Source organism: Microcebus murinus, chromosome 11, assembly GCF_040939455.1.
Source record: "Microcebus murinus isolate Inina chromosome 11, M.murinus_Inina_mat1.0, whole genome shotgun sequence".
Taxonomy (NCBI): domain Eukaryota; kingdom Metazoa; phylum Chordata; class Mammalia; order Primates; family Cheirogaleidae; genus Microcebus; species Microcebus murinus.
Window position 1 is genome coordinate 51,286,357 of NC_134114.1, and position 27,912 is coordinate 51,314,268.

The window sequence follows — 27,912 nt, forward strand, 5'->3', positions numbered from 1 at the left end:
TGTACCCATTAAGCAATAATTCCCCAGTCCCCCTCCCTTACTCCCGTAACCTCCAATCCATTTTCTCTGAATCTATGAATTTGCCTATTCTAGATATTTCATATGAGTATAATCATACCATATTTATCCTTTTGTGTCTGACTTATTTCCTTTAGTATAATGTTTTCCAGGTCCTCCCATTAGGTTGTGGCATTATCAGAACTTCATTCTGTTTTATGGCTGAGTGATATACCACTGTTATGGATATACCACATTTTACCTAATCTCGCACAGGGGAGCGTTTGGGTTGTCTGGCTTTGGGGCTATTGTGAATAATGCTGCAGCTAACATTGACAAAGTAGTATCTGTTTAAGCTCCTGCTTTCATTTCCACCTAGGAGTGGAATTGCTGGGTCATACTGTCATTTTTATTTTAGCTTTTTGAAGAACTGCTGAACTATTTTCTTGGAAAACAGTTGCTTTGGGTTATTCTGTCCACTTGTATTTCTCTCCATTGGTGTCTGTCTCCTTCAGACTCTTATTTTGCTTCCTCCTGTTGTCGCCTGAGTGTCATTGTACTTCCAAGCAGCAGACACGTTGTGGTCTACCCTTCCAACCGCGTGTCTCCCTCCCACTTTTCTGAGGGAACACCCCTCTTCTCTGTCCCTTGTCAGCTGGCAGAGCGTGTGTCACCAGCCACACATCTGCCTGACGAATTTCATCTCATCGTCCAGGGAGGGAGCGTCTGGTAGAAGGTCGTCCTAGGCCTCAGTCCAGTCGGGCTGGACTGGCCTGGGATCTGTAAGGTGTGGGAAGTCAGGGCTGTGGTGCCAGGCCCTGCAGGCCTCAGCCCTCCTAGGACAGGCCCCTCATCCCACACAACACCTTGCTGTGCTCCCAATCTACTTTGCTTGTTTTCAGGGGGCAATTTGGCCACCCCGTCCTGCAGGAGGGCTGTTCTCCACTCCATTTCCTCACAGTTTCTCCAGTTTTCAATGGGCAAGTGAATTAATTAATGAATACTCCAGCAGACTGTAGCCTGCCTCAGACAGCCATTCTGGTTGTTGGGCTAACTGTTAGCCGGGGTTTCTGGATGTCATTCACTTCACAATAAGGCTCCTAATTAATCTCAGCACAGTTCTCACCAGAAGAAAGGCTGATACGGAGAAACATCCCAAATTACCATGAGAAAGGAAATGTCAAGAGCCTGGTTGAGTTTTCCTGGCACCCACCCTTGTCTCAGATGAAAGCCGCCATTACTGCGCGGAGGCTGCCTGGGAGCGGGCAGCCCCGGACCACACGTACCCAGCTCCGGGGAACCTGCCGGCGCCCGCTCCCTCTGCTTCAGCAGCACCAACTGTGTTTCCCAAGATGGTGTAGAGAATCCCAGTGCCTCATCGTTGGAGGCAGAAATTCTGCTATCCTGGAAGCAGGCAGAGTGGATTTCATCTGGAAACGCTAAAGGTCTCCTCTTTTGTGTGTGTTTTTGTGCCTGCAGGACAAAAGATCCTTCATCACCGAAGTGACGTTTTAGAAACAGTGGTCCTGATCAACCCTTCCGATGAAGCCGTCAGCACTGAGGTGAGCATTTGGCTCTGCATGGTGGGGGGCAGGGCCTCCCACGCTGGACAGAGACCCAGCTGATCAGAGGGGCTGGGCAGGCGGGGCAGGAGACCGACTCAGGAGAGAGACGTCCTGGGTCCGGGGATCTCCCTTAACTCCCAGTCAGTGGCTGGTTCTCTGCATCGGTACCATCCCAGGCGGCCCCTCCTGGTAAGGACAATGTGGAAGATGCTAGCTGGGACTGTAATATTTTGTCAAGGCAAGGGGATATAGAATTTGGGGTATACATGGGTGAGTGTTGCTGGGATGGAGTCTGGTGGGGATGTAGCAGGGGACGTAGACTGCAAGCCATCAGGACAGACATCCAGGACAGACTTGGAGAAGAATGGCATATCAGATGCAAGCTCCATTCAGAGCTATTCTGCATACTCTTGAAAGGCAGGACCGCATAGTTGTCAGGAGCATGGACTGACACCAGACCGTCTAGGCGGTGGCCTCGAGGTGGCCTCACCTAGGTGCTAGCTGGTGGCCTTGAGCAAATTATTCACTGTCTTTTTCTCAGTTTGTACCTCTGTGCAAATATTAATACCATTATTAATAGCATATGAAATTGTTGCTACAGAGAGTAAATGGGTATTTCAGACCCCCCTGTGACATAAAGAAGTTGGCTGAAGCCAAGAATGCCTGATCACTCAGGCCAGAGGAGTTGCTATAGCTCTATTTTATACTTCTTTTATTATAGTTGAGCACTTTTGAGATTGAGTTGCCTCTTGGGCTTTAAGTAGTCAAAGTCCCTGGGAGCCTCCATTATTGGTAGCATCTCTTCTACCTACACTTTGAGCATCTCTGTGACTGCATCCTATTTTTTGTAAATTGATATATAATTCACATACCATAAAATACATTCTTTTAAAATGTACACTTCAGTGGGTTTTGGTATATTTATGAAATCATGCAACTAATTCCAGAACATGTTCATAACCCGCTAAAAACCCTGAACCTGTTAGCAATCACTCCCCATTCCTCCTTCTGCCAACCACTAATCTACTTTTCTGTCTATAGATTTGCCTATTCTGGACATTTCATATAAATGGAATCATACAATACGTGGCCCTTTGTGTCTGGCATATTTTACTTAGCGTAATGTTGTCAAGGTCCATCCATGTTGTAGCCTGTATCAGTACTGCATTCCTGTTTGTAGCTGGATGCTGCTAGACCGCATGTGTATATCCATTCCTCAGTTGATGACCACTTGCGTTGCTTCCACTTTTTGGCGTAATCTGTTCTGACCTACACCAGCTTGCTCCAGGTTAGCAGGACCTCTTTGGCAATCCGTTAAGGTGCCTGGTGGAGGAAAGTGATGGGATGGATAGCAGTCTCTCTGTGACTAACAGAATCAGGAAGTAATTACGACTTGAAGAATCCTGGAGAATTAATATATGTCCAGATAGACTGCCTGGAACAGCTGTGAGAAATGAAAAAGGAAAAATAAGGAATTTTTTTTTAAGGAATGCAGCCTCTCCTGTGGATGAGATGGGGCTGAAACAATTCCTTAGGTGCATGTGTTTCTCCGTGATTAGACTGTGGGGTCCTTGGGCAAGGGGTCATGTCCTGTTTTACTTTTGTATACTCCCCTCAGTGCCTAGCATGATGCTTCTTGGCACGTAGTGTGCGCTGAACATTCACGAATTGTTGTCAGAGCGAATACCTTGGTGTCGAGAGCGGTGTTTCTGCTGAAGGACAGCTGGCCTCCTGCCATTTAAAGTTCACAGAGAGTTCTTTAGTGCAAACCATTTGCAATTCTGTTTCAAAGATTGCTATTCAGGGGTAGCCTTTTCTTTGTGTTCGGTGTCAAGCACCTTGCTGATTCCGTTGGAGACTGCACTCGGAGCCATGTGCTTGCTCCATGGCTTGGAAGGAAGGGGACCCTGGCTGGAGGGGCCCACGGGGGACCCTAGTTGGAAACCTATCCTTCCTGAGGGGCAGTTGGGGACCTGGACTGTACATGGTGACTCAGCCTGTGAGACATTCTCTAGTCTTTCCTGGTGTCACAGACTACATGCTGCTAGCAGACACTTCCGAACAGCTGTGGAACAAATGATTGCCAGCTGTGAAGACTCCTTTGAGAAAGAGGAGAACACTAGGGGAAGAGATACTGCTACTGTCTTGGTTGTAACAAAACTTTGAAAATGGCATTCATGGGTGAACTGATAACCACACTTCCTGGTTTTGTGGGTGATTTCTGTCCAATCATCGCCCTCTCTCTCCGTCCCCAGGGGAAATTAGACTCCCAGGGAATGAATGCTTTTTCTTGGTAATAAGCTTTATTGGCTCCCAAGGCCAGCACTGTCCTGAAGGTGGGGTGGCAGTACTGCCCATGGCTCAGGGACTACGCTCTGTGCTTTGTTTCAGGTGCGATTGATGATCACTGATGCCGCTCGACACAAGCTGCTGGTGCTGACCGGGCAGTGCTTTGAAAACACCGGAGAGCTCATTCTCCAATCCGGCTCTTTCTCCTTCCAGAACTTCATAGAGATTTTCACCGACCAAGAGGTAGGTTTCTGTCTGGGAATGTCTAAGCTTCCAGTTGCTTGGTTATTGTGGCCCTAGGCTGCCCTGCTCTTTGAAAGCACTGGGGGAGATTGAAGAAGGGGAGGAATGTCACGGCTCCTTTGAAATAAGCAAAACTGCATGATCCAAAATACTTCAGTCCTGTGGCTCATTGCCAGAGAATTTAGAGGACTCATCTATAATTAATTGGAATCATTCTTAATATGCCTGAGAGGTAGATGGGAGGGGTTGGACTAGTCAACATTTTATAGATGGCAAAAGTGATGGAGAAACTTGAAATGTTAGAGCCCCAGTGAAAAACCAGGTTTCCTGTTTTCTGAAAGAATACTTAAAAGATCTCTTGGGCTTTTGGTAAGATTCAACTGCCTTGATCGCCCTCAGGACTTATACTTTCTTTTCCTTTTCCTTTTTTTTTTTTTTTTGAGACAGAGTCTCCCTTTGTTGCCCAGGCTGGAGTGAGTGCTGAGTGCTGTGGCGTCAGCCTAGCTCACAGCAACCGCAAACTCTTGGGCTCCAGCAATCCTGCTGCCTCAGCCTCCCGAGTAGCTGGGACTACAGGCATGCGCCACCATGCCCAGCTCATTTTTTCTGTATATATTAGTTGGCCAATTAATTTCTTTCTATTTATAGTAGAGACGGGGTCTCGCTCTTGCTCAGGCTGGTTTCGAACAACTGACCTTGAACAATCTGCCTGCCTTGGCCTCCCAGAGTGCTAGGATTACAGGCGTGAGCCACCACGCCCCGCCATCTTTTCCAAGCCTAATTATTTAGATTTCTCTTACTTTTAATGCCTGGTCCTAATGCTTGAACTTGAGTTGTTTGAACAGTGGGCTCTAGAAAAGGAAATAGGGCTCATCAATGACCCAAGAAAAAGATGGTTAAAGTAACTGGACTGAAGCTGGATCATTAATATTTCTAATGAATGTATCTTATTCAAAGATGACACATGAAGTATTAAGAACTCTATGAAGCTAGTGGTATTTGGTGAAATCAAATGAAAGATTTTAATTTATTTATTTCTACTTGAGACCTTATCTTGGCTGTGAAACTTTCCAAAATAACATCTAGCTTATCTGTTGATGGCAGGGACAGAAACAATGCAGGTCCATCACCAGGGCAGGTTGGGGCATGCCTGTGGCTGATAGCAGGTTTCTAAATGGAGGGGCTGAGGGATGTGCTGAAAGGAAGAGTCACTAAGTCTGTTTAATACTGTCTTCCTGAGATGGCGGCTGCTGTTTCTCATGTGGACTGCAAAGGGCCATGTGTCTCTCTGCATTTAATCTTCCTTCGGCCCTGTGGGTCACAGAGAGGTTTCTGTGTACTTTTCATCTCTGGCAAGAGCTGTGAGCAGACGCCCAATTTCATTTGGCTCACCTGGGGGTTCTGTGAAAACACTGGTCAGATAACGTAGTGATTCTCACTCTCCACCCACTGGGGAAGGGGGAATACAAAACTGAAATGGCGCTCAGCAGGTGTGGTGTCTTCTGCATCTTGAAGCACAGAGCACTGGCTCCCCAGGGGGACAAAGGGGCCCCCAGGCAGTCAGTTAGCTCCTTTCTCAGAGGCTTCAGGGCTCTGTCATGGTTGGTGCATCTTTACCACTTCAAAATGGAAGCTTCAGCCTGTCTTCTTCCAAGACAGCTAGAGTTCAGGCCCCATGTCTCGTTCATCTTGGTACCCATTGCAGCTGCCCGTAGTAAAGGCGCAGGAAATCCTTGTTCAAGTGCATTGAAATTCCAAAGCTAGAGCTACAATTCTCACTCTATTGCCCTGAAATTGGTGTGTGATCACTGTAATGTCAGAATCTTTTGCACAATTGTGTCCCCATGTGCCTGTTGTACCTGGAGGCAGTGGGCATTTGTCAGTAGCTCACACACACTGTTATGTCTTGCCTGGGGGAAGGGAGAGAGCTGCAGAGGTCTGGAAGCGGCCCAGTGACCTGGTAAGTGAGCAGCAGTTCAGTGGTCTGCCTGTAGGCTCATTTATGGGCACATGGGTACCTTTCTGCATTCCTGTGCATTTCTGCAATCAGTTTCTACCCAAGTCATTGGGTTATCTTTTTTACTATAAAACCAAACAAAGGAAATACATAAAGAAAAGTGTTTGTCATTGCCAAGATTTTAAATTATCACAACTTTTCCATATGGACCCTAAATAATACCTGCTCCCCCTACTTTTTAAATATTACTGTTTAAGTGATTTTTACTAGACTATAGAAATAAAATTTTAGCACAATGGACTGCTTCATGTGTCAGATTTTGCCACTAATTATAGAAGAAAAAGAAATAGCCTTAACTGAAGAATTCGAGTTCCATGGATGCTGTGACAGGGCAGGTTCCCCAGGGTTTGTAATCACTGGGGCGGGTTCTGAAGGACACACATCTTCATTACACTCGGGCAGGTATCATAGAGGCCAGAGGCTATGTCATATTCTCTTCTGCCACCTCCAGCCCCCATGCTGATACTTTGAAGAAAGTAATACTCAATCCATATTGAAAAGGATCTCTAGGGTTTCCCCTAACAGACTAGATCAGTGCTGTTGGAGTGGTAGGGGGAAGGCGGTGGAAGATTGAGGATATTGGGTAGAATTCACTCTCTTCCTCTGGCCCCAACCAAAGCAACTTGGTCTTTCTCTCCTTTACATTGTGGACTTTGCAGAAAGGATGTCACAGCAAAAGTGGATTGCAAATTGCTGGACTAGATCAGTGGTTATCAGCCTTTTGGAGCTATGATTGCCGATTGTTGCCTTGAAAAAGGGTTGAATACAGAATGATTTGGTAGCAAAAGGACCTTCAAGGCCATTTGGTATCCAGCTCTGCTCCTTTTATCCAGTCCTTGAAACACACTAGTTAACTCCAGAGAAACCAGAAACACAATTTGAGGGGGAAAAAAATTTTTTTTAATAAGAATAGCTGAAAATAATTGGACTGAAAAATAAAACATTCAGTGTCCTTTGAGCTTCAGGTTTTTGGAGTCTTAATCGCTGGAAATATAACCACAAAACCAGAACTTACAATTGCCTGGCTAACCCCATCATCCCTCCCTGAAGTCCAGGGATGGTGAAATCATCTCCTGGGGGCATTTTTCAGTCTCTCAGAAAGTTTTCCCTTATTTGTCCCATTGTATCTTGAAGGAAGGAATGTGATCTTTTTCCGCCCACAGTGTTTTTGCTACTCTTCATTAACACTGCCAAATTTTTTCCCCTCTAGATTAATCATCTTCAGTTTTACCCACAGTTCTTCATAAGATATTAAATGTTCCTTATAATCTCTAGTCATTGTCCTTCAAACCTGTTCCTTTGTCAAGAAGGGGGGGAGATGGGATGGGTTTGGGGGGACTCAAACATTCAGCCCTGGTCATGTTTTAGAGCGTGGGAGTTCCAGACAGTAGAATGTATCAGTTCAGAGCTTAGGGAACTAAGAATTGGGCTGCAGATATTAATTTGGAATCCATAGCATATCAGAGGTATTTAATGTCCAGAAGATAACCTGAAGTGATCCAGGCACAGAAATGTGTTAAGAGAAAAGGTATGCCCTTCCCCTCCACAATGCTCACAAACATCCCTCAGATGTGGGTCTACCCCACCAAGCCCCGAATCCCTGGTGAACACCACCACCATTTGAGCACCATGGTGTTAATCAGTCAGTACCAATTTGATGGGAAGGGCATACCTCTAACCCTTGCTAGGGAGAGACAAAGACATAAAATGAAACCAAAATGTTTGTACTTCCATATTTTCTTGAAATAAAATAAAAATGTAAAAAAAAAAAAAAAAAAAAGACAAAAAACAAAAAAAAAAGAAGAGAAAAGGGCCCAGGTTTAGCATTTAGAGGCTAATAAGGCCATGGTGAAGGGGCCAGCAAGAAAGACTTGTTTCCATAAAGAGTTGTGACTCGAACTGTTATTCCAGGAGTCACTGACCAGGTTAGGATTGTGAGAATCAGTGGCTTCTATAGTTCCCAATACAATCTTTTATTAAAGAAGTCTAAAAGTAGTTTTTGACCATGCACAAATACATTACCATGCACAACTAAATGTTAACAGGAAAGGGTGTAGGCTTTGAGGGGCTTTGCAATTTACATAATTTGGGGGCTCCCTTTAAGAGAAAAACACAATTATTATTTTTTTTAAATTTTTTTTATTTCGGCATATTATGGGGGTACAGATTTTAAGGTTTCAATAAATTCCCTTCCCCCCCCAAGTCTGATTTTCCAGCATGACCATCCCCCAGATGGTGCACATCTCACTCATTATGTATGTATATACCCACCCCCCTCCCCCCTGCCCAGTACCCTATTACTGTAGTACCTATGTGTCCACTTAGGTGCTGCTCAGTTAATACCAAAAAACACAATTATTAATACACAGTTAAGTACAGGACTTTGGTAGGGGACCATGCCAGTGAGGGGCCTTGAAGTTTAAGCCTCTTTAGCTTCATGATAAATTCATTGGACTGTCAACTATTAAATAAAATCCCGGCGTCTTTTCCATGGGTATCACTGTTAAACCACATCTCCCAATCCTTTACTTTGCCCTGCTGGTTTACTGAACCCTGAACCTTACATTTATCAATTTAGAATGCCATCCTGTTAGAGTCGACTTAGCCATCATCGTCCCAATGTGAAGAGCTTTTATACCTTAATTCCACCAAGCCACATTTTGTTGTTTCCCATTTTCATGCCATCCACAGATTTGATAAGCATGTGTTCACCTTATTCATCCAAGTGAATACTTAACAGGATAGAAAATGAGCCTTGAGGCAGCCCGCCATAGACCGCCCTCCAGGTTGACACTAAGCAGCACTGTTTATCTGGCTGGCCAGAAATCCATCCAATTCTGCTATCATACAATTAAATGTCTTACTAAAGTCCAGAGATACACGGTCTACCGTATTTCCTCATCAGCCACCCAAGTAACCTAATCAAAAAAGGAAATGTAGTTAGTTGGCCATGGCTTAGAAACTTAAATCTTGTTTCATTAATATCATCTGCAGTAAAGCCACTTATTTCCTATATACCTTCCTTCCTCTTCCAGTATGCCTGCATTTAATTAGAAAAAGTAATTTACAGAAAAGATTATCTTTGCCCTGAAGCAGTGTTTCTCCCAGTCATGCCTGTCATCCATCTTTGTAAAAACCAGGGTAGCAGTCAGTGTTTGATAAGTATCAGCAGACTTGCATCACATCCCAAGTGCCCACTCCAGGAAAACAGCATGTGTTGAATTGGCCAAGTTTAGCACAGTTCAACAAGCATCTATCGAGCCTTATTATGTATTTGGGAAACAAAGATAATTCAGACACAAGATAAGGTGTGCTTCCTGCTATCCAGAAGCATTTAGTATAGTGAGGAAAACAGTTACCTTTACCATGATGATGCATTCCCAGTTTGTTTAGAAGAAGCCTCAGCTTCCAAGTCTAAGAACTGCCACTGCTAACATTGCTGGGTCTTCCTTATCGTTCTCCTCCACTCATTGAATGAGCATTGATCCCCTGCCACCGTGCCATCTTTAGACCTCGTCTTTGCCCTTGAGCACTGACTGTCTAGTGTACTCTTTAGCCCAGAGGCTATGGAGACAATGGGGGCTTCATTCTGTTGTGCAGCCCTAAGGATGTAGGAGTTGTTCCTCTTCCTCCTCCCTGCCCCTTTCCATCCATCTCCTTCATGGCTGACTTTCTCTAGCCCATCTCTGCATTCTCGTCTTGCCATGCCCCATATGCTGCTGTTTCTCCAGTGGGACCCGATTTCCCCTCTCTGGAAAGAAACCTGTCCAGCAGTGCCCTTTCTTTTCTGCTTTGCCTTGGGCATCATAGTTCTCCATTCGCCAACCTTTCTTGGCTGTCTTTCTTGACCTCTGACTTCTTCAGAATTCTGTACAGCCTTATTTTGTTTTGGGGTTATTTCCTGCCGTGCATAGAAACTGTCTGGGTAGGGGCAAAAAGACGGAAAGTAGGGAGATAGTCTTCAAGTCTTTTTACCTTCTCCTTGAACTGGGCAATTACACACTTCACATAAAAAGAGCTAGTAATGGAATACCCCCTATACATAGCTAGATTATGGCCTTGGCTGTCATGCCTTAGCCCAGGCAGAATTTAAAAAATTAAAATGGACTAAACTTAATTTTAAAATTTTGCAAGTAAAGATTCAGCACTTTGAGTTGTCTCCATTTGCCCCCTAAAATGTAATACAAAACATAAGCAGTTTGCATGGGCTCTGTGTGAAGATTAGGATGGAGAATAGTGATGGTGATGAGGGTCTATGCTAATTATTGGACAAGTAGCCACATTTGACGCTCGTATTGGCTTTGGCCAGTAAATAATTTGAGCAAAAATTTCTCATAAGGATGGTTATCATTTGCTTTTTTCAGTTTTCTTAGATTCCAAAATAGGAGTTAATTCTTATATCCTTTTTATAGGAGACTGTGAGGCTAAATTAGAGAAAAACAGCAAAGTTTTGTCATTTTGCTATTTTGTGACCCTTCACAAAAATGTTATACTTAGGACTAATAGGCTAATAAAAATGACTATTTTGCTGCAATCTAGTGTAGGAAAATTCAGATTCTATAAATTATCCTTATATGCATATGTAATAGTCACTTCAGAATGCTCATATTTGGGAGGTTATATGAGACAAAGAAAACTAATCTAATACTGGAAGGTAGTTCAGACCTGCTGGCTCAAGGATACCTGGACCAAATGAAACTTTGCTTTGTCCTGTCGTCATTTGCCATCCAGGACACAGAGCCCTTGGTAGGTGAAACTCTAAGCTGAGATGGAAGGAAGACTGAAGTTTATAGCATGGTTCTCCTTACTCTTTGCTAGACTAAGAAGGTGAAATATGTGATCATAATGTGGAATGAGAAAGAAAGTAATGTTTCTATTAAACCACAGTCTTTGTTTTGGTCCAGATTGGCTTTTCCATATTTCCATCCTTGGGAAGTACTAAATGATGTGTTGAAAACCATTTGAGCCTAATTTGATCTTAGTCACTCATACCCAACATGCCCTGAAAAGAATGGGAGCAGTCAGAGAGCAGAGCGGTTCTCTTGGATTTAAACATGAGCAAATGGGGAATGAACTTGGCCACTGGCCTGTATAATTACCCAACCACTTTAATCATCATGGCTTCAGAGAACCTGCTGGGTGAACCACTCATGTTTTAAGTAGTGTGCAGTTAGGCCAGAAAGCAGTCATTTTTTGTAGTCATGGGCAATCCACAACTTTTTGTCTCCCATTGGGGAACAAATCCACCAACCTTTTTTCTTTTGTACCTACCAAATTCTAAAAGGAGGCAACAACAAGTGTACTTTTATCTGAGGTCCTTTTGTATATCCAAGCAGACCTTTTTTTGCCAAGCCCAGTGGATTAAAAGAAAACATTTTATATCACTGGTGAAATGAATCACATAGCATTCTCCTATGATAGTTTAATGTTTTTTTAAAGGGTTTCTTTGTATGGCAAGTCCCCAGGGGTAATATCCAAAATATTTCATAACTGCTGTGGCAGAAGCTCCTATCGTCCAGATGGTCACTGGTCTTAGAACTGGAACAGAATTCTAAGAGTTCTGGAGTTCAGAGTTCTGGAGTTCCCCTCCTGGGCAGGAACGGATGGTGATGGGGTCCTGGTTGTGACAGAGGGAGGAATAGGAGTGCTCAGGACACAGGCTGTTCACCTTTAGTGTGGAAATAATTTAGCATTTAAACAACCAGCTCAGGACACAGGGTGTTCACCTTTAGTGTGGAAATAATTTAGCATTTAAACAACCAGCGTCACTAAGCAAGCGTGTCTCTGAAACTGGCCCTCTGTGCACCCAGTGGTCCTGTAATGCATAGTGACAGACAGAGATGATTGGTCGGTGACGGCAGTCACTTAAACCTTTTCTTTCTTTCTTCCTTTCTTCTTTAAACCCAGATTGGGGAGTTACTGAGTACTACCCACCCTGCCAACAAAGCCAGCTTAACCCTGTTCTGTCCCGAAGAAGGGGACTGGAAGAACTCCAATCTTGACAGACACAATCTCCAAGACTTCATCAATATTAAACTCAATTCAGCTTCTATATTGCCAGAAATGGAAGGACTTTCTGAGTTTACTGAGTATCTCTCAGAATCAGTAGAAGTCCCATCTCCTTTTGACATCCTGGAACCTCCCACGTCAGGGGGATTTCTAAAGCTCTCCAAGCCCTGCTGTTACATTTTCCCAGGAGGGAGGGGCGATTCTGCCTTGTTTGCAGTGAACGGATTCAATATGCTAATCAATGGAGGATCAGAGAGAAAATCCTGCTTCTGGAAGCTTATCCGACACTTGGACCGAGTGGACTCCATCCTGCTCACCCACATTGGGGATGACAACTTGCCTGGAATAAATAGCATGCTACAGCGGAAAATTGCAGAGCTCGAGGAAGAACAGTCCCAGGGCTCCACCACAAATAGTGACTGGATGAAAAACCTCATCTCCCCTGACTTAGGAGTTGTATTTCTCAATGTACCTGAAAATCTGAAAAACCCAGAACCAAACATCAAGATGAAGAGAAGCTTAGAAGAAGCTTGCTTCACTCTCCAGTACCTAAGCAAATTGTCCATGAAACCAGAACCTCTGTTTAGAAGCGTAGGCAATACCATCGATCCTGTCATTCTTTTCCAAAAAATGGGAGTGGGTAAACTTGAGATGTACGTACTTAATCCAGTCAAGAGCAGCAAGGAAATGCAGTATTTTATGCAGCAATGGACTGGCACCAGCAAAGACAAGGCTGAACTCATCCTGCCTAATGGTCAAGAAGTAGATATCCCAATTACCTATTTAACTTCAGTCTCATCTCTGATTGTGTGGCATCCAGCAAACCCTGCAGAGAAGATCATCCGCGTCCTATTTCCTGGAAACAGCACCCAATATAACATCCTGGAAGGGCTGGAAAAGCTCAAACATTTAGACTTCCTGAAGCAGCCGCTGGCCACCCAGAAGGATCTCACTGGCCAGGTGCCCATTTCTGCCGTGAAACAAGTAAAACTGAAACAGAGGGCTGATAGCCGAGAAAGCCTGAAGCCAGCCACAAAACCGCTTCCCAGCAAATCTGTGCGCAAGGAGTCTAAAGAAGAAACCTCTGATGTTACAAAAGCTAATCACGTGGAAAAACCCAAAGTTGAAAGCAAAGAAAAGGTAACAGTGAAAAAAGACAAGCCAATAAAAACAGAGACCAAACCTCCCGTGACCGAAAAAGAGGCACCCAGCAAAGATGAGCCATCTCCAGTGAAAGCTGAGGTGGCCGAAAAGCAAGCCACAGATGTCAAACCCAAAGTCACCAAGGAGAAGATAGTGAAAAAGGAAACAAAGGTAAAATCTGAAGAAAAGAAAGAGGAGAAGGAAAAGCCAAAGAAAGAAGTGGCTAAAAAGGAGGACAAGACACCTATCAAGAAGGAGGAAAAACCAAAAAAGGAAGAGGTGAAAAAGGAGGTCAAAAAAGAAATCAAGAAAGAAGAGAAAAAAGAACTCAAGAAAGAGGTTAAGAAAGAAACACCACTGAAGGAAGTTAAGAAGGAAGTTAAGAAGGACGAAAAGAAGGAAATTAAAAAGGAAGAGAAGGAACCCAAAAAAGAAATTAAAAAACTCCCCAAAGACTCAAAGAAATTGTCTACTCCTCTATCTGAAGCAAAAAAACCAGCTGCACTAAAACCAAAAGTAGCCAAGAAGGAAGACTCTGTCAAGAAGGATTCTGTTGCTGCTGGAAAGCCAAAGGAAAAGGGCAAAATTAAAGTCATTAAGAAGGAAGGCAAGACTACAGAGGCTGCAGCTGCAGCTGTTGGCACTGTTGCCACCGCAGCTGCCATGGTGGCAGCAGCTGGAATAGCGGCCACTGGCCCTGCCAAAGAACTCGAAGCTGAGAGATCTCTTATGTCATCTCCTGAGGATCTAACCAAGGACTTTGAAGAGTTAAAGGCTGAAGAGGTTGATGTGACAAAGGACATCAAGCCTCAGCTGGAGCTAATCGAAGACCAAGAGAAACTGAAGGAAACTGAGCCAGTCGAAGCCTACGTCATCAAGGGTCCTGCCGAGTCCCCAGATGAGGGCATCACCACCACCGAAGGGGAGGGTGAGTGCGAACAAACGCCGGAGGAGTTGGAGCCAGTCGAGAAGCAGGGAGTGGATGACATTGAAAAATTCGAAGATGAAGGAGCCGGTTTTGAAGAATCCTCTGAGACTGGAGACTATGAAGAGAAGGCAGAAACTGAGGAGGCTGAGGAGCCAGAAGAGGACGGCGAAGAAAATGTGCATGTGAGCACCTCCAAGCACAGCCTCATCGAGGATGAGGAGAGTGCGAAGGCTGAGGCAGACGTGCACATCCGGGAGAAGAGGGAGTCTGTGGCCAGTGGGGACGACCGAGCAGAAGAAGACATGGATGAAGCAGTTGAGAAGGGAGAAGCTGAACAATCTGAGGATGAGCGTGAGGAGGACAAAGCAGAGGATGCCAGAGAGGAAGAATACGAACCCAAAAAAATCGAAGCTGAAGATTATGTGATGGCTGTGGTTGACAAGGCCGCCGAGGCTAGTGGCGCCGAGGATCAGTATGGATTCCTCACCACACCAGCCAAGCAAGTGGGAGCCCCGTCTCCTGGCCGAGAACCTGCATCTTCAATTCATGATGAGACTTTACCGGGAGGCTCAGAGAGTGAGGCCACTGCTTCCGACGAGGAGAACCGAGAAGACCAGCCTGAGGAGTTCACGGCCACGTCTGGCTACACTCAGTCTACCATTGAGATATCCAGTGAGCCCACCCCAATGGATGAGATGTCTACTCCTCGAGACGTGATGAGTGATGAGACCAACAACGAAGAGACAGAGTCCCCATCTCAGGAATTCGTAAACATTACCCAATACGAGTCTTCATTGTATTCTCAGGAATACTCCAAACCTGCTGTTACAACGCTCAATGGATTATCTGAAGGGTCGAAAACAGATGCTACTGATGGCAAGGATTACAATGCTTCGGCCTCCACCATCTCTCCACCCTCATCCATGGAGGAAGACAAATTCAGCAAATCTGCTCTACGTGATGCTTACTACTCTGAAGTGAAAGAGGTAAAAGCCAGTGCCATGTTGGAGATCAAAGATACCATCTCAGATGAAAAACTTAGCCCATCCAAGAGCCCATCTCTGAGTCCTTCTCCACCATCGCCCATAGAGAAGACCCCCCTGGGTGAACGCAGTGTGAACTTCTCTCTGATGCCCAATGAGATCAAGGTCTCCACAGAGGCAGATGTGGTCTCGGCGTCCCCTGAGGTGACCCAAGAAGTAGTTGAAGAACATTGTGCTAGTCCTGAGGATAAGACTCTGGAAGTGGTGTCGCCGTCTCAGTCTGTGACTGGCAGTGCTGGCCACACACCTTACTACCAATCTCCCACCGACGAGAAATCCAGTCACCTTCCTACAGAAGTCATTGAAAAACCACCAGCACTTCCAGTGAGTTTTGAATTCAGTGATGCCAAAGATGAGAATGAAAGGGCTTCAATAAGCCCCATGGATGAACCTGTGCCTGACTCAGAGTCTCCTATTGAGAAAGTCTTATCTCCTTTACGCAGCCCACCCCTAATTGGATCCGAGTCTGCATATGAAAGTTTTCTAAGTGCTGATGGCAAGGCTTCTGGCAGATGTACTGAAAGCCCATTTGAAGAAAAAATTGGAAAACAAAGCTTTCCAGACCAAATAAGTCCAGTTTCTGAAATAACTTCCACTGGTCTTTACCAAGACAAACAGGAAGGGAAAAGCACAGACTTTATACCAATAAAGGAAGACTTCGGTCAAGGAAAGAAAACTGATGATGCTGAATCTGTAAGTTCTCAACCAGCATTGGCTTTGGATGAAAGGAAATTAGGAGGTGATGTTTCTCCAACACAAATAGATGTCAGTCAGTTTGGATCTTTTAAAGAAGACACGAAGATGTCCATTTCTGAAGGCACTGTCTCAGACAAGTCAGCTACTCCTGTGGATGAGGGTGTGGCAGAAGACACATACTCTCACATGGAGGGTGTGGCCTCAGTCTCCACTGCCTCAGTGGCCACAAGCTCATTTCCAGAACCAACAACAGATGACGTGTCTCCTTCTCTCCATGCTGAAGTCGGCTCCCCACATTCCACAGAAGTAGACGACTCCCTTTCGGTGTCTGTTGTGCAAACACCTACCACATTCCAGGAAACAGAAATGTCTCCATCGAAAGAAGAATGCCCAAGGCCAATGTCAATTTCTCCACCAGACTTCTCCCCTAAAACTGCCAAGTCCAGGACACCAGTTCAAGAGCATAGATCTGAACAGTCCTCAATGTCTATTGAATTTGGCCAAGAATCTCCTGAGCATTCCCTTGCTATGGATTTCAGTCGACAGTCTCCAGATCACCCTGCAGTGGGTGCAAGCATACTTCACATCACTGAAAATGGGCCAACTGAAGTGGACTACAGTCCTTCTGACATGCAGGACTCCAGTTTATCACACAAGATACCACCTATGGAGGAGCCGTCCTATGCCCAAGATAATGATCTTTCTGAGCTCATCTCAGTGTCTCAGGTAGAGGCCTCCCCATCCACCTCTTCTGCTCATACCCCTTCTCAGATAGCTTCTCCTCTCCAAGAAGATACTCTATCCGATGTTGCTCCTCCCAGAGATATATCCTTATATGCCTCACTCACCTCTGAAAAAGTACAAAGTCTGGAAGGAGAAAAGCTCTCTCCAAAATCTGATATCTCTCCACTCACTCCACGAGAGTCCTCTCCTTTATATTCACCTAGTTTTTCAGATTCTACCTCTGCAGTCAAAGAGAACATAGCAGCTTGCCATCCTTCCTCTTCTCCTCCAATCGATGCAGCCTCCGCAGAGCCCTATGGCTTCCGTGCCTCAATGTTATTCGATACAATGCAGCACCACTTAGCCTTGAATAGAGATTTGACCACATCTGGCATGGAGAAGGACAGTGGAGGGAAGACACCTGGTGACTTTAGTTATGCTTATCAGACACATGAGAAAACAACCAGGTCCCCAGATGAAGAGGATTATGACTATGCGTCTTATGAGAAAACCAGCCGGCCCCCAGATGTGGGTGGCTATTACTATGAGAAGACAGAGAGAACCACAAAATCCCCAGGTGACAGTGACTACTCCTATGAGACCATTGTGAAAACCACCAAGACCCCTGAACATGGTGGCTACGCCTGTGAAATTACTGAGAAGACCACACGGACCCCTGAAGAGGGTGGGTACTCATATGAGATAAGTGAGAAGACCACAAGGACCCCCGACGTGAGTGGTTACAGCTATGAAAAGACTGAGAGGTCTAGAAGGCTCCTGGATGACATCAGCAATGGCTATGATGACTCTGAGGATGGAGGCCACACACTTGGAGACTCCAGCTACTCTTATGAGACCACTGAGAAAATTTCCAGTTTCCCTGAGTCTGATAGTTACTCCTACGAGACATCTACAAAAACCACACGAAGCCCTGATACTTCCACATACTGTTATGAGACTACAGAGAAAATCACTAGAACGCCCCAGGCATCTACGTATTCCTACGAGACTTCAGACCGATGCTATGCTACAGAAAAGAAGTCCCCCTCGGAAGCCCGCCAGGATGTTGATCTATGCCTGGTATCCTCCTGTGAATACAAGCATCCCAAGACAGAGCTCTCCCCCTCCTTCATTAATCCCAATCCTCTTGAGTGGTTTGCCAGTGAAGAGCCAACCGAGGAATCCGAAAAGCCCCTCACTCAATCAGGGGGAGCCCCACCACCTCCAGGAGGAAAGCAACAGGGACGACAGTGTGATGAAACCCCTCCCACCTCAGTCAGCGAGTCGGCCCCATCCCAGACGGACTCCGATGTTCCCCCGGAGACTGAAGAGTGCCCCTCCATCACAGCCGATGCCAACATCGACTCCGAAGATGAGTCGGAAACCATCCCCACGGACAAAACTGTCACATACAAACACATGGACCCACCTCCGGCCCCCATGCAAGACCGCAGCCCTTCTCCACGCCACCCTGATGTGTCCATGGTGGACCCAGAGGCCTTGGCCATTGAGCAGAACCTGGGCAAAGCTCTGAAGAAAGACCTGAAAGAGAAGACCAAAACCAAAAAGCCAGGTACGAAGACCAAGTCATCTTCACCTGTCAAAAAGAGTGATGGGAAGTCCAAGCCCTTGGCAGCTTCACCAAAACCAGCAGGCTTGAAAGAATCCTCAGATAAGGTGTCCAGAGTGGCTTCTCCTAAGAAGAAAGAATCTGTGGAAAAAGCAACTAAAACCACCACCACTCCTGAGGTCAAAGCTGCACGTGGGGAAGAGAAAGACAAGGAGACTAAGAATGCTGCCAATGCCTCCACATCCAAGTCGGTGAAGACAGCAACTGCAGGTAGGCTCAGGAAGCCGGGCACCCGGATATAGGTCACAATTCTACTTTTACTGGGAGCCCTTATATTTCCCGCTTGAGTTTGTGCTGGGAAGATGAGAGAGCACGGACTAGTGTTCTACCTTCCCTTTGCTATTCTTTGCTGCCCAGAGGTATATATATCTCAGCCCAGTGTGGCCCCAAAGCTTGGGGATAGCTCAGGGTATGGCTCAGGGCAGCAGCAGGAATTCATCACCCAGGTTTGCAACATTCTGAGGCATGGCAACTGCAGGCCTGTTCTAAATTTTTAGAACCAGGGATGTGTGTTTCCAGCTTCTCTGGAAGACTAGCTTCAGCCATGCCAGCCCCAGAACCAAGCTAAGGTAACACAGGCCAGGAGCTTCCAAGGGCCCAAGGGGAGCCACAGGTTCCGGGAATGACCAGTCTTGGCCCAAGACCGAGAGTCCTTTTTTTTAATTCAAATTTTTAAAATAAAATTATAAAATTTTAAAATTATAAATTAGACTATTTTTTATTTACAATACCACCAGGTTGGAGATACATCTCCATTAAAGGCAGTGTTCTGTTTTCTTGTCAGCCAACCAATACCATAATTTCGGTTGACCAGTGAGTAGCCAGTACAAATTGAGAGAAAAACATTGAAGGTACTTTTCTTATCCCCCTCTTACTCCACGGCCTTATTAATAGACCCAGAATGCTATTTCAGATTGAATTCCACTTGGCAGGAGCAGTAATCCCTGACTTCTGATCATTCTTGTTTTGGTCCCCATTCCCAGATTTATCAGGCTGTCAGCAGTGACCTGGGTTTTGGATGGAACGAGTCTCTGGCTGCATAGCTTCATTTTGTTGCTTCAAATCAATCACAAGGATTTGCACTAATACATCTTCTTTGTTTTATGTAATCATCCAGTGATTTTAGATCACATTTCACAAAGTACCTATAAATTGATCCAAACATGTAAAGCAAAAAATAAATAGCATTTCCCTGATTTATTAGGAAAAATCTGATAGATGAGTCTTTGGGGTTCTCAAATTTAGTACATTTTAGGATATAATAGTTACAGTTGCAAAATATTTTACTTTAAACACTATGGAGCATCAATTTTAAGATGGAGTTCTCAATAGATTTGGTCTTTTTACTTGCACATAGAAAACAAGCTGAATTTTTACATGTTTAGAATGAATGGAAAACCATTAATTAATCCCTTGGTCCAAAAAAGTTGACAGCTGACCAGCACTTAGGGGAAAACATGAGATAAAAGCCAACTGAAAATTGCTACTAAATTTGCCAGAACATATACAACCTAGTCCACACGTTAATTTTTTTAAAAAAACTATTTTGGATACTTCAAGAGATAATTTAAAGGCAAAGTAATAAATAAAGATGAATTAATTTTCATTTACTTTGAAGATGCTTTTAGATTTCTAGAATGGAAAAATTGTGCTATTAATTGATTTTTAAAACAAACCTGGGTTGACTTTTGGCAGTTGCTTCAGTTTGTGCTTCTATGAGCAATATTCATTTGGTGTTGATGGTGGTGATTTAGTGTAGAAGGGAAAATTGCAGACATATTTAATTATTGGAAGAACTGTAACTCACAAACTTCCACTACAAATCAGAATTCTTTTTTTTTTTTTTTTTTTTTTTTTTGAGACAGAGTCTCCCTTTGTTGCCCAGGCTAGAGTGAGTGCCGTGGCGTCAGCCTCGCTCACAGCAACCTCAAACTCCTGGGCTCGAGTGATCCTTCTGCCTCAGCCTCCCGAGTAGCTGGGACTACAGGCATGCGCCACCATGCCCGGCTAATTTTTTTTTTTATATATATATCAGTTGGCCAATTAATTTATTTCTATTTTTTATAGTAGAGACGGGGTCTCGCTCTTGCTCAGGCTGGTTTTGAACTCCTGACCTTGAGCAATCCGCCCGCCTCGGCCTCCCAAGAGCTAGGATTACAGGCGTGAGCCACAGCGCCCGGCCCAAATCAGAATTCTTTAGGAGGCCCCCACATGGATATTTTGAGGTCTTTAAGCTCAGATTCATTAAAATGGCCTATTAATAATCTAATTATAGGATGAATTTATTCAAATATCAGTTTGGCCAATTCTCACCACTCCCCTCTACTTCTAAAAATAAAACTAGACAGTTGATAGAATTCACTGGTGGTTTAGACTCTGGGATGACAGTCTTTAAACATCTTGTGGACAAAGGAAAGAGGATTAAGCATATAGAATCTAGATGGCGTTTTTAACAGCTTCACAGCAGTGATCTCAAACAAGCTGCACATTAGACTCACCTGGGATGATTTAAAAGCTAGTGGTCCCAGACCCCGACCCTAGCCCAGTTGAGTCAGTCTCTGTAGGATGAGGCCTGGGCATCAGTATTAAACATCCAAGGTGATTCTAATTATGCAGAAAGGGTGAGGAACCACTGCCATAGAACGCTAGTCCTATTAATGTTTCAAAAACTTTAAATCTTCTAACTGGAACAAGCTGGAAAGTCAGCTCACCAGACACAGTGCCAGGAAACTCTTAGGTTAATCTGAATCTTTACTTTTCCCAGGCTTCTCTGATTAGGCTGGGAATTTTGGCTGCAGGATGGCCTTTCCCCAATCTGCTGTGTCCTGGTTGGTTAGAGAGAGCCTAGTCTTTCTGAACCTTCCTTTCCTAACGTTTGGTATCCAGCCTTGTCTAGACAGAGCTAAGGAGAGAATACAGTGTTTCATCAATGGATGAATGAAGCTGAGGGTTTTGAAAATCATAGGATTAATGTTGAAACCATTTACTAGGTTGAATGTTAGGGTATAATATTCAACTGTGGACAAAATTGCTATCAAATGAAACCCTGAAGTGGATTACTAATATCACTTAGCCATGGGTTGCCAAATGCAGATGCTTCCTTTTGACTTTTAAAATCTGTTTCTTAGATCACTTATCAAGTTAAGATGCACATTAGTATCTCCTTTAGGAGGGGTATTGTATCTAGTTCCCTCTTTTGGAAAGGTCTTGAAATTCTTCTTCCTTGCTAATGGGTTGTCCACAAAGGGAAATTGTCCACTATTCAGTTCTCTTATTGAGATGGTAAATAGTCATGTTATACTTTTTCAAATTGCTAATGTTAAACGCCTTCTGCAAATTACCAGAAAGATGGAACTGTTGTCACCTCTTTGGGTGTCCCAGAAGACCTGCTTGTGGATGAGCAGGGGAGGTGTGCTGGCTGTATGGGTCTCTGCACCTTGCTGTGACCCTTGCTTTGTCTTTGCTTGTTTACCATAGGACCAGGAACCACCAAGACCGTCAAGTCTCCAGCTGTGCCTCCAGGCCTCCCTGTGTATCTGGACCTGTGCTATATTCCCAACCACAGCAATAGTAAGAATGTCGATGTTGAATTCTTCAAGAGAGTGAGGTCATCCTACTACGTGGTGAGTGGGAATGACCCAGCTGCTGAGGAGCCCAGCCGGGCTGTCCTGGATGCCTTGTTGGAAGGGAAGGCTCAGTGGGGCAGCAACATGCAGGTAAGAGCCACAGGGCAGTGTCTACACTGCAGATTGAGCTGTGTCCAGAGGCAAAGGAAAGGAACCAGGTAGAAAGATGAACCTTTATGATCATGGATCCACAGGTGCCTCATGAGTCTGTTACACAGGAAATACTCTGAGGGCAAAGTCGGTTTAACACACAGAAGATAGTCTAAAGTAGAATTCTTGGCATCACTGACAACTGTGGCCTTGGAGGAAAGCCACCCTCCTTGAGGCATAATTCATTTATATGCAAAATGGGCCCAAGATTCATTGCCCTTCCCCTCAGTGTCCAAGAATATAGTGTGTGTGAATCAAAGTGGTAATATTGCCACATGAGAGCTGCTAAAAAATTGTCTTTACTCCTTTGTGTTTTATGAGTAGACCAAAGCTAGGATTGTAGCCATTTCAAAAATCATCTATCTGTTCATGTGAAATTTCACAGTAGGACTATTTCTGAAAACAGTCCCAACTCCCAACTCCCAAACATCATTTTGGGCCATGAACCACCCCTTATTAATTCAGTTGTCATCTTTGCTTACCTAAGTTTTATTTGTGGTTCTATATAGAATCACTTAGTAAACTGTGCTTGCATAATATTAAATAGAATTACTTGTTATTTAATCATGTAAAATCTAATGAGAAGCACATAGTGGCCTCTTAACAAATACTGGATGGGATTTTTACTATTTAGGTATTACCTGACTACCCCACTCCTCTGTCCCCAACCACATAGAAGAATTAAAGATACGAATCTTTGCTGTCAGGACAAAACGTTAGTTACACACAATGAGTGGGCTTCTGAAGGCTTTGAGGCACAAGAATTACTAAAACTCCTTGGATTGAATATGCACTATCTTTTATGCAAAATGTAACAGTTTTATTACAAAAAAATAAGAAATCGCACCTTAACTGACGCACTTCTTAACACTAAAAAATTGAAAAACTGAAAGTAACTATGGATGAACTAATTGACAGGTCATTATTTAGCTTTTGGTTCCAGTCTCCAACTTTCCTAAGGGATAAAAGCTTTTTTTTTGCAGCTTTATTCTGGTTCCTGAAAAATACAAGTTGAAAAATCCTTTGCATTCCTTGAGTAAAACAAAAAATTTTCCTTTCATTTCTCTTCTTCATCTAATGGTCTGCCTCATACCTTGTTATTGTTCTATTTTTTTCATCTGGTTTCTGTTGTCTCTGCCCTTAAACAGCTATGTTCTCTCTCCCTGCAGGTGACACTAATCCCAACTCATGACTCAGAAGTGATGAGAGAATGGTACCAGGAGACCCATGAGAAACAGCAAGACCTCAACATCATGGTTTTAGCAAGCAGCAGCACAGTGGTTATGCAAGATGAATCCTTCCCTGCATGCAAGATTGAACTGTAAAAGCTAATGCCAGCCACACCACAGGATTTGAACTTTGTTTCCAGAAATTCTTCAATTTGAAACCACCTTTTCTAAAAAGTCAATTCATCTAATTAAGTCGTTGAACAATTACCTGCCAAATGCTATACTGTGTCATGGTGATGCAAGTCACTAATATTTCTCAGTTTTTGCTGATTGCTAAGGGAAGTAACAGTATTCCCACAATAGGGTTCAAGTTACTGCAAAATTACCTACCCCAGTTCATCTCTGCTGAACATTTGGAAACCATGCACTAGCAAACCCAACTGACTTCCGCTAGGTAGAGGCATTTGTCTTAGAGAGAGCGAGAGAGCGAGAGAGAGCGAGAGAGTGAGAGAGAGCCAGAGCACAAAGAGAATGCAGGAGGGAAAGAGAGAGAAAGAATGAGAAAGAAAAAGAACGCAAGAGAAGGAGATGTAATGATAGAGAGTTCTGGTGAGATACCCAGAGAGAAAGAGAGAGCAGGGTGGGGTAAGGAGGAGAAAATAACCAACAATTAAGTCTTCATTTTCTCAGGCAATAGGCATTCTGTAGTCTACATAGGCAAAGTTTTCCATTTTTGTCAGTCTGAGGGTCTTAATTTTCTAAAGCAAGTTGGCTGGAAGAGAACAAAAAAGAACAAAACTTGTTATGATGATGTGTGAGATTTTCACATCTGAATTACTCTTCTTCAGTTTGAAGGCTGCACACTGACAAAATGTAGTGAGTGTAGACTGGACATGCAAGTGGTTTGAGCCCCATTCAAAACTCTCAGACTCTAAACACACAAGTAGATTGATCTAAGGCATGCTCCCAGCATCTGTCCACCCACTTAGTCCACTCTGAGTCAATTAACCTGCATGCGGCAACACCCAAGTCCACCCCAATCTAACTGAAGCAAATACCAAAGCAGTTGGGAGTACATATGGTAGACAATTTGCCTTAGGAAGTGACTTGAATGTACAAAGATACTTGATGCACTTATTTTTTAACGTGAGACAGCAAGTTTATAAAACATCCATATATGATTATAGATACTTAAAGGAGCACGTCTGTGCATGTGTAGAGGTACTGGAAGCTGATCTGATTGGTCCAGCAGTTTGATGTGGAGTCATGCGTGCTGAATCCCACTTCAGTGCACCTGTGGCCCCTCAGCCAAACAAGTTGCGCCTTTCATAGTTGCTTCTTTACTACTGCAAGTTCAAGATTGAAATGGCTTCTATGATCAGAACTGGGAAAATAGTGAATCTTATGGTGGAAGAGGTTCTCAGCAAGTGTACAGTATTTACCTTCCTTTGTCTTACATTGGCTTTTTAAATTTTCCATTAATTTCAACGTAATTATGGGAACAAGTGTACAGAAGAATTTTTTTTTTAGATATGTGAGAACTTTTCATAGATGAACTTTTTAACAAATGTTTTCATTTAAAGGAAATTGCAAAGAACATTTTCAAGTGATAGTCTTTTTTTTTTTTAAGTGTTTCGTAAGACAAAAATTGAATAATGTTTTTTGAAGTTCTGGCAAGATTGAAGTCTGATATTGCAGTAATAATATTTATTAAAAACCCATAACTACCAGGAATAATGATACCTCCCACCCCTTGATTCCCATAACATAAAAATCTGAGTATGTGCTATTGAGAGTGGGGGAGAATGGCATGGAAGGCTACTTTTCAGGGCGTTTACAAGTACATCACCCAGAGGTATCCTACATACTTCTTTCAAGATCTTCAACCATGAGGTTAAAGAACCAAGTTCAAAGAACCCTAGCACAAATTTGCTTTGGAATTTTCTTTTCTAGAAAAAAAAAATGAAGTTATACATTGAAAACAAATGAATTCCCAACTCCTACAGTTCATCATGTAGAGTTCAGAGATAATTTCCATTATCATCATCATTGAACCATGAGCCTGGGAAGCCAGATCGTGATTAAAACTGATGTCAAGTTTCAAGTTGCAGATTGATGCACCCAGTGTTCAGATGTGGTAAACTTCTCAGTGACAACTGTGCCGTACTCTGTCATGTTACGTTTCTTGCAGACTCTAAGATCTACGGAGTAGAGAACAATGACCTCATTTTATTTTCTATGTTAGTTATTTATTTCGAAATTAACATTTTAGTTTATTTTTGTCTGATAAGTGTATGTTTTGCACTGCTAACTGCTATGAGGGTTTAAACAATGCTTCTTCGCGGTCCCCTCACTGAGGACCTATTGCAGTCTACTTAATGCTGTGAATTACATTTTTCAAATGTTTAATTTTTTAAAGAAAATTAATATTCTATTTTTGTTAGGCTTCTCTAGAAATACAGCTTTTATTTATTGCCCTACTGCTTTTAAGTCCTTAAAAATAACACATTTAAGGGTACAAAAGATTAATGCACGATTGAAGTCATTGTGATGAAAATGGATTTCATTGAGTATAAACTCACCTACTTCAAACTTATTTTATGAGACAACCTAAGATACTCAAGATAATTATTTAATGGTTAGCTGTTAAGTCAACACTTGGTCTACACAATGCATGGGAAGAAAAACAGATTTCTAGCCTTCTTGCCAAAATCCAGACCTCTGGTTGATTTTTCTTTGATAGAAGATGGAGTTATTTTCCAGTTTCCCAAATTAAATTTATTTAACATGTACATTATTTTGCTTTAAAAAATATAACTATTTTAGGAAAATTATAGCTAGTCTTCAGTTATAACCACTCTACCCCACTCCCTTTTTTTTTTCTTTTTTCCCCCGCTATGGGATTTAATGGGGAAAGTATATAAAAACTGTCACTGTTCAGCTGGCACTTTTTCCTGTGAAACCATCAGTACCTTTCTCCATCCATTGTTCTCAATGATGACCACAGAACCTGAGTATACCAGGAAAACCAATGTTTGCATTACAGGTTGCTCTTGTCCTTCCAGACACCTTTCCTACCTGTGTGACTAACCTAATTTTGCTAGTTCCATAAATACATGATTAGTTTAGTAACAGCCGTCACAATGTACCATGTACATTCATGGTGAGAGCTGAAGATCGACACAGACTTCTAGGAACTTTGTTCATACTGATTACTTAATCCAATTGTATAGATTGAATATTTGAGTGGAAGGAGTTTACACTCTGGTTAAATGATGGGATTCCATCGAGATAGCACTCATGATGGTGACCTTTTTGGTAGTATTCTTAAACAAAATTCTGCAGAGACTAAATGTTAGAGATGATCCTCCATTTTCAATTTTAACCAATTCTATCCCTTCTCCCAACCCCTGTGCATGCTTTCTCAGTCTTGTAGTGGGACTGGATACAATGACTGACTCCCCCCCTTAAACACCATTTTTCATGGAGTTCAAAAGAAATTTTTTTTTTCTTAACGTTACATACATATCATAGTGAATGGTTTCCCCAGTGTATATGAATGTTTTAAGTGTCTCCAATAGCTTACGCAGTCTAGGAGCTTTCCACTACTCATTTGATAAGATTTAATAATTTGCTAATGGAAATTTTACCACCTTCCATTTTCCGTCTTTTACCAAATTTCAGCTCTCAGGAGCTGTTCTACAAACAATTTTGAAATTGCTTTTCTTGCCTCTCTTTAGTCACTTGTCACAGGAGGTTCCTGCTCAGTAATGATATTGTGAGTTAGGATGACTTTTTTTTGTGCTTCAGATTTAGAAGAAAAGATCCTGTTTCCATTTGAAAGAAACTGTAAGCTTTTATCTTTCACCAACTGAACAACACACCAAAGCAGCCTAGGGATGAGCATTTCTTTGAAAGCAATTAGGTTATTCACCTGGTATTAAAAGTACTATTTAAAAAAAAAAATCTGTGACTTTATGAAGTTCATTTAAAAGGCAGCATCAAAAACTGAAAAGGAAGGGAAACAAAATAAACAGCTTCTCTGCACTTGTTTGAAGCTCCCCAAAGCAGGAGCCACAGAGAAGAGGCATCAAGACCAGGCTGCCCTTTCTGAGGTCACCCTGCGGCAGTTCAGAGTCACGCTTTCCCACGCTGCACGCAGCCCGCCTTTCCAGCCCTGGAAAGAAGTGGTCTTGAGCCCGGCCGAGAAGCACTTCACACTCCTCTCTCTTGTTCTGAATGGTGTTTGTGTCAGTCTGCAGCTGTGTATGGTATTATGTCTTATAATCCTGCATCACTCTATCCTATCCAGTCATATCTAATGTAGGAAATTAGTTTCCAGTGAAAGTAATATGTAGTGCTTTTATGATATTTGTGTGCAATATCCCCTCTTCCATTGAGGATATTTGATGTAAAGGAAAAAAAAAAAACTCAGTTCCACAATAAAATACAAAAGTGGCAAAAGTTCACGTGTGTGCTGTGCTTATCTTTGGCTTCGTGTTCCCAAGTTGGGCCCATGAGGCGCTGGGCTTAGCCGCGCCACGCAGACCACCAGGCAGCTGAGGCGTTTGCGGCAGGCGTGGTGGTGTGCTTTCCAGGGTGGGCTCCCTGGCTTTTGGCAAACAGCCCAGGGGGGCCTGCTATTGATTTTTTGCAACTGCTACCTCCTCGTCTTCTGTAGCCA

The 27,912-nt window shown here is 43.4% G+C and overlaps 1 protein-coding gene across 3 annotated transcripts in view; it reads left to right on the top strand.

The window, feature by feature from the left end:
* MAP1B (microtubule associated protein 1B) overlaps positions 1-27,695 on the top strand; it is a 101,358-nt gene extending 73,663 nt beyond the window's left edge. For all 3 annotated transcript variants that reach the window (XM_012783241.2, XM_012783245.2, XM_012783252.2), the window contains 5 exons: positions 1,477-1,559; positions 3,954-4,094; positions 12,019-18,493; positions 21,761-21,999; positions 23,229-27,695. In XM_012783241.2, the coding sequence (XP_012638695.2) occupies positions 1,477-1,559; positions 3,954-4,094; positions 12,019-18,493; positions 21,761-21,999; positions 23,229-23,384 (7,094 nt within the window). In that variant the 3' untranslated portion in view covers positions 23,385-27,695. The remainder of the gene's footprint in view (positions 1-1,476; positions 1,560-3,953; positions 4,095-12,018; positions 18,494-21,760; positions 22,000-23,228) is intronic.
* Positions 27,696-27,912: the final 217 nt, after the last annotated feature.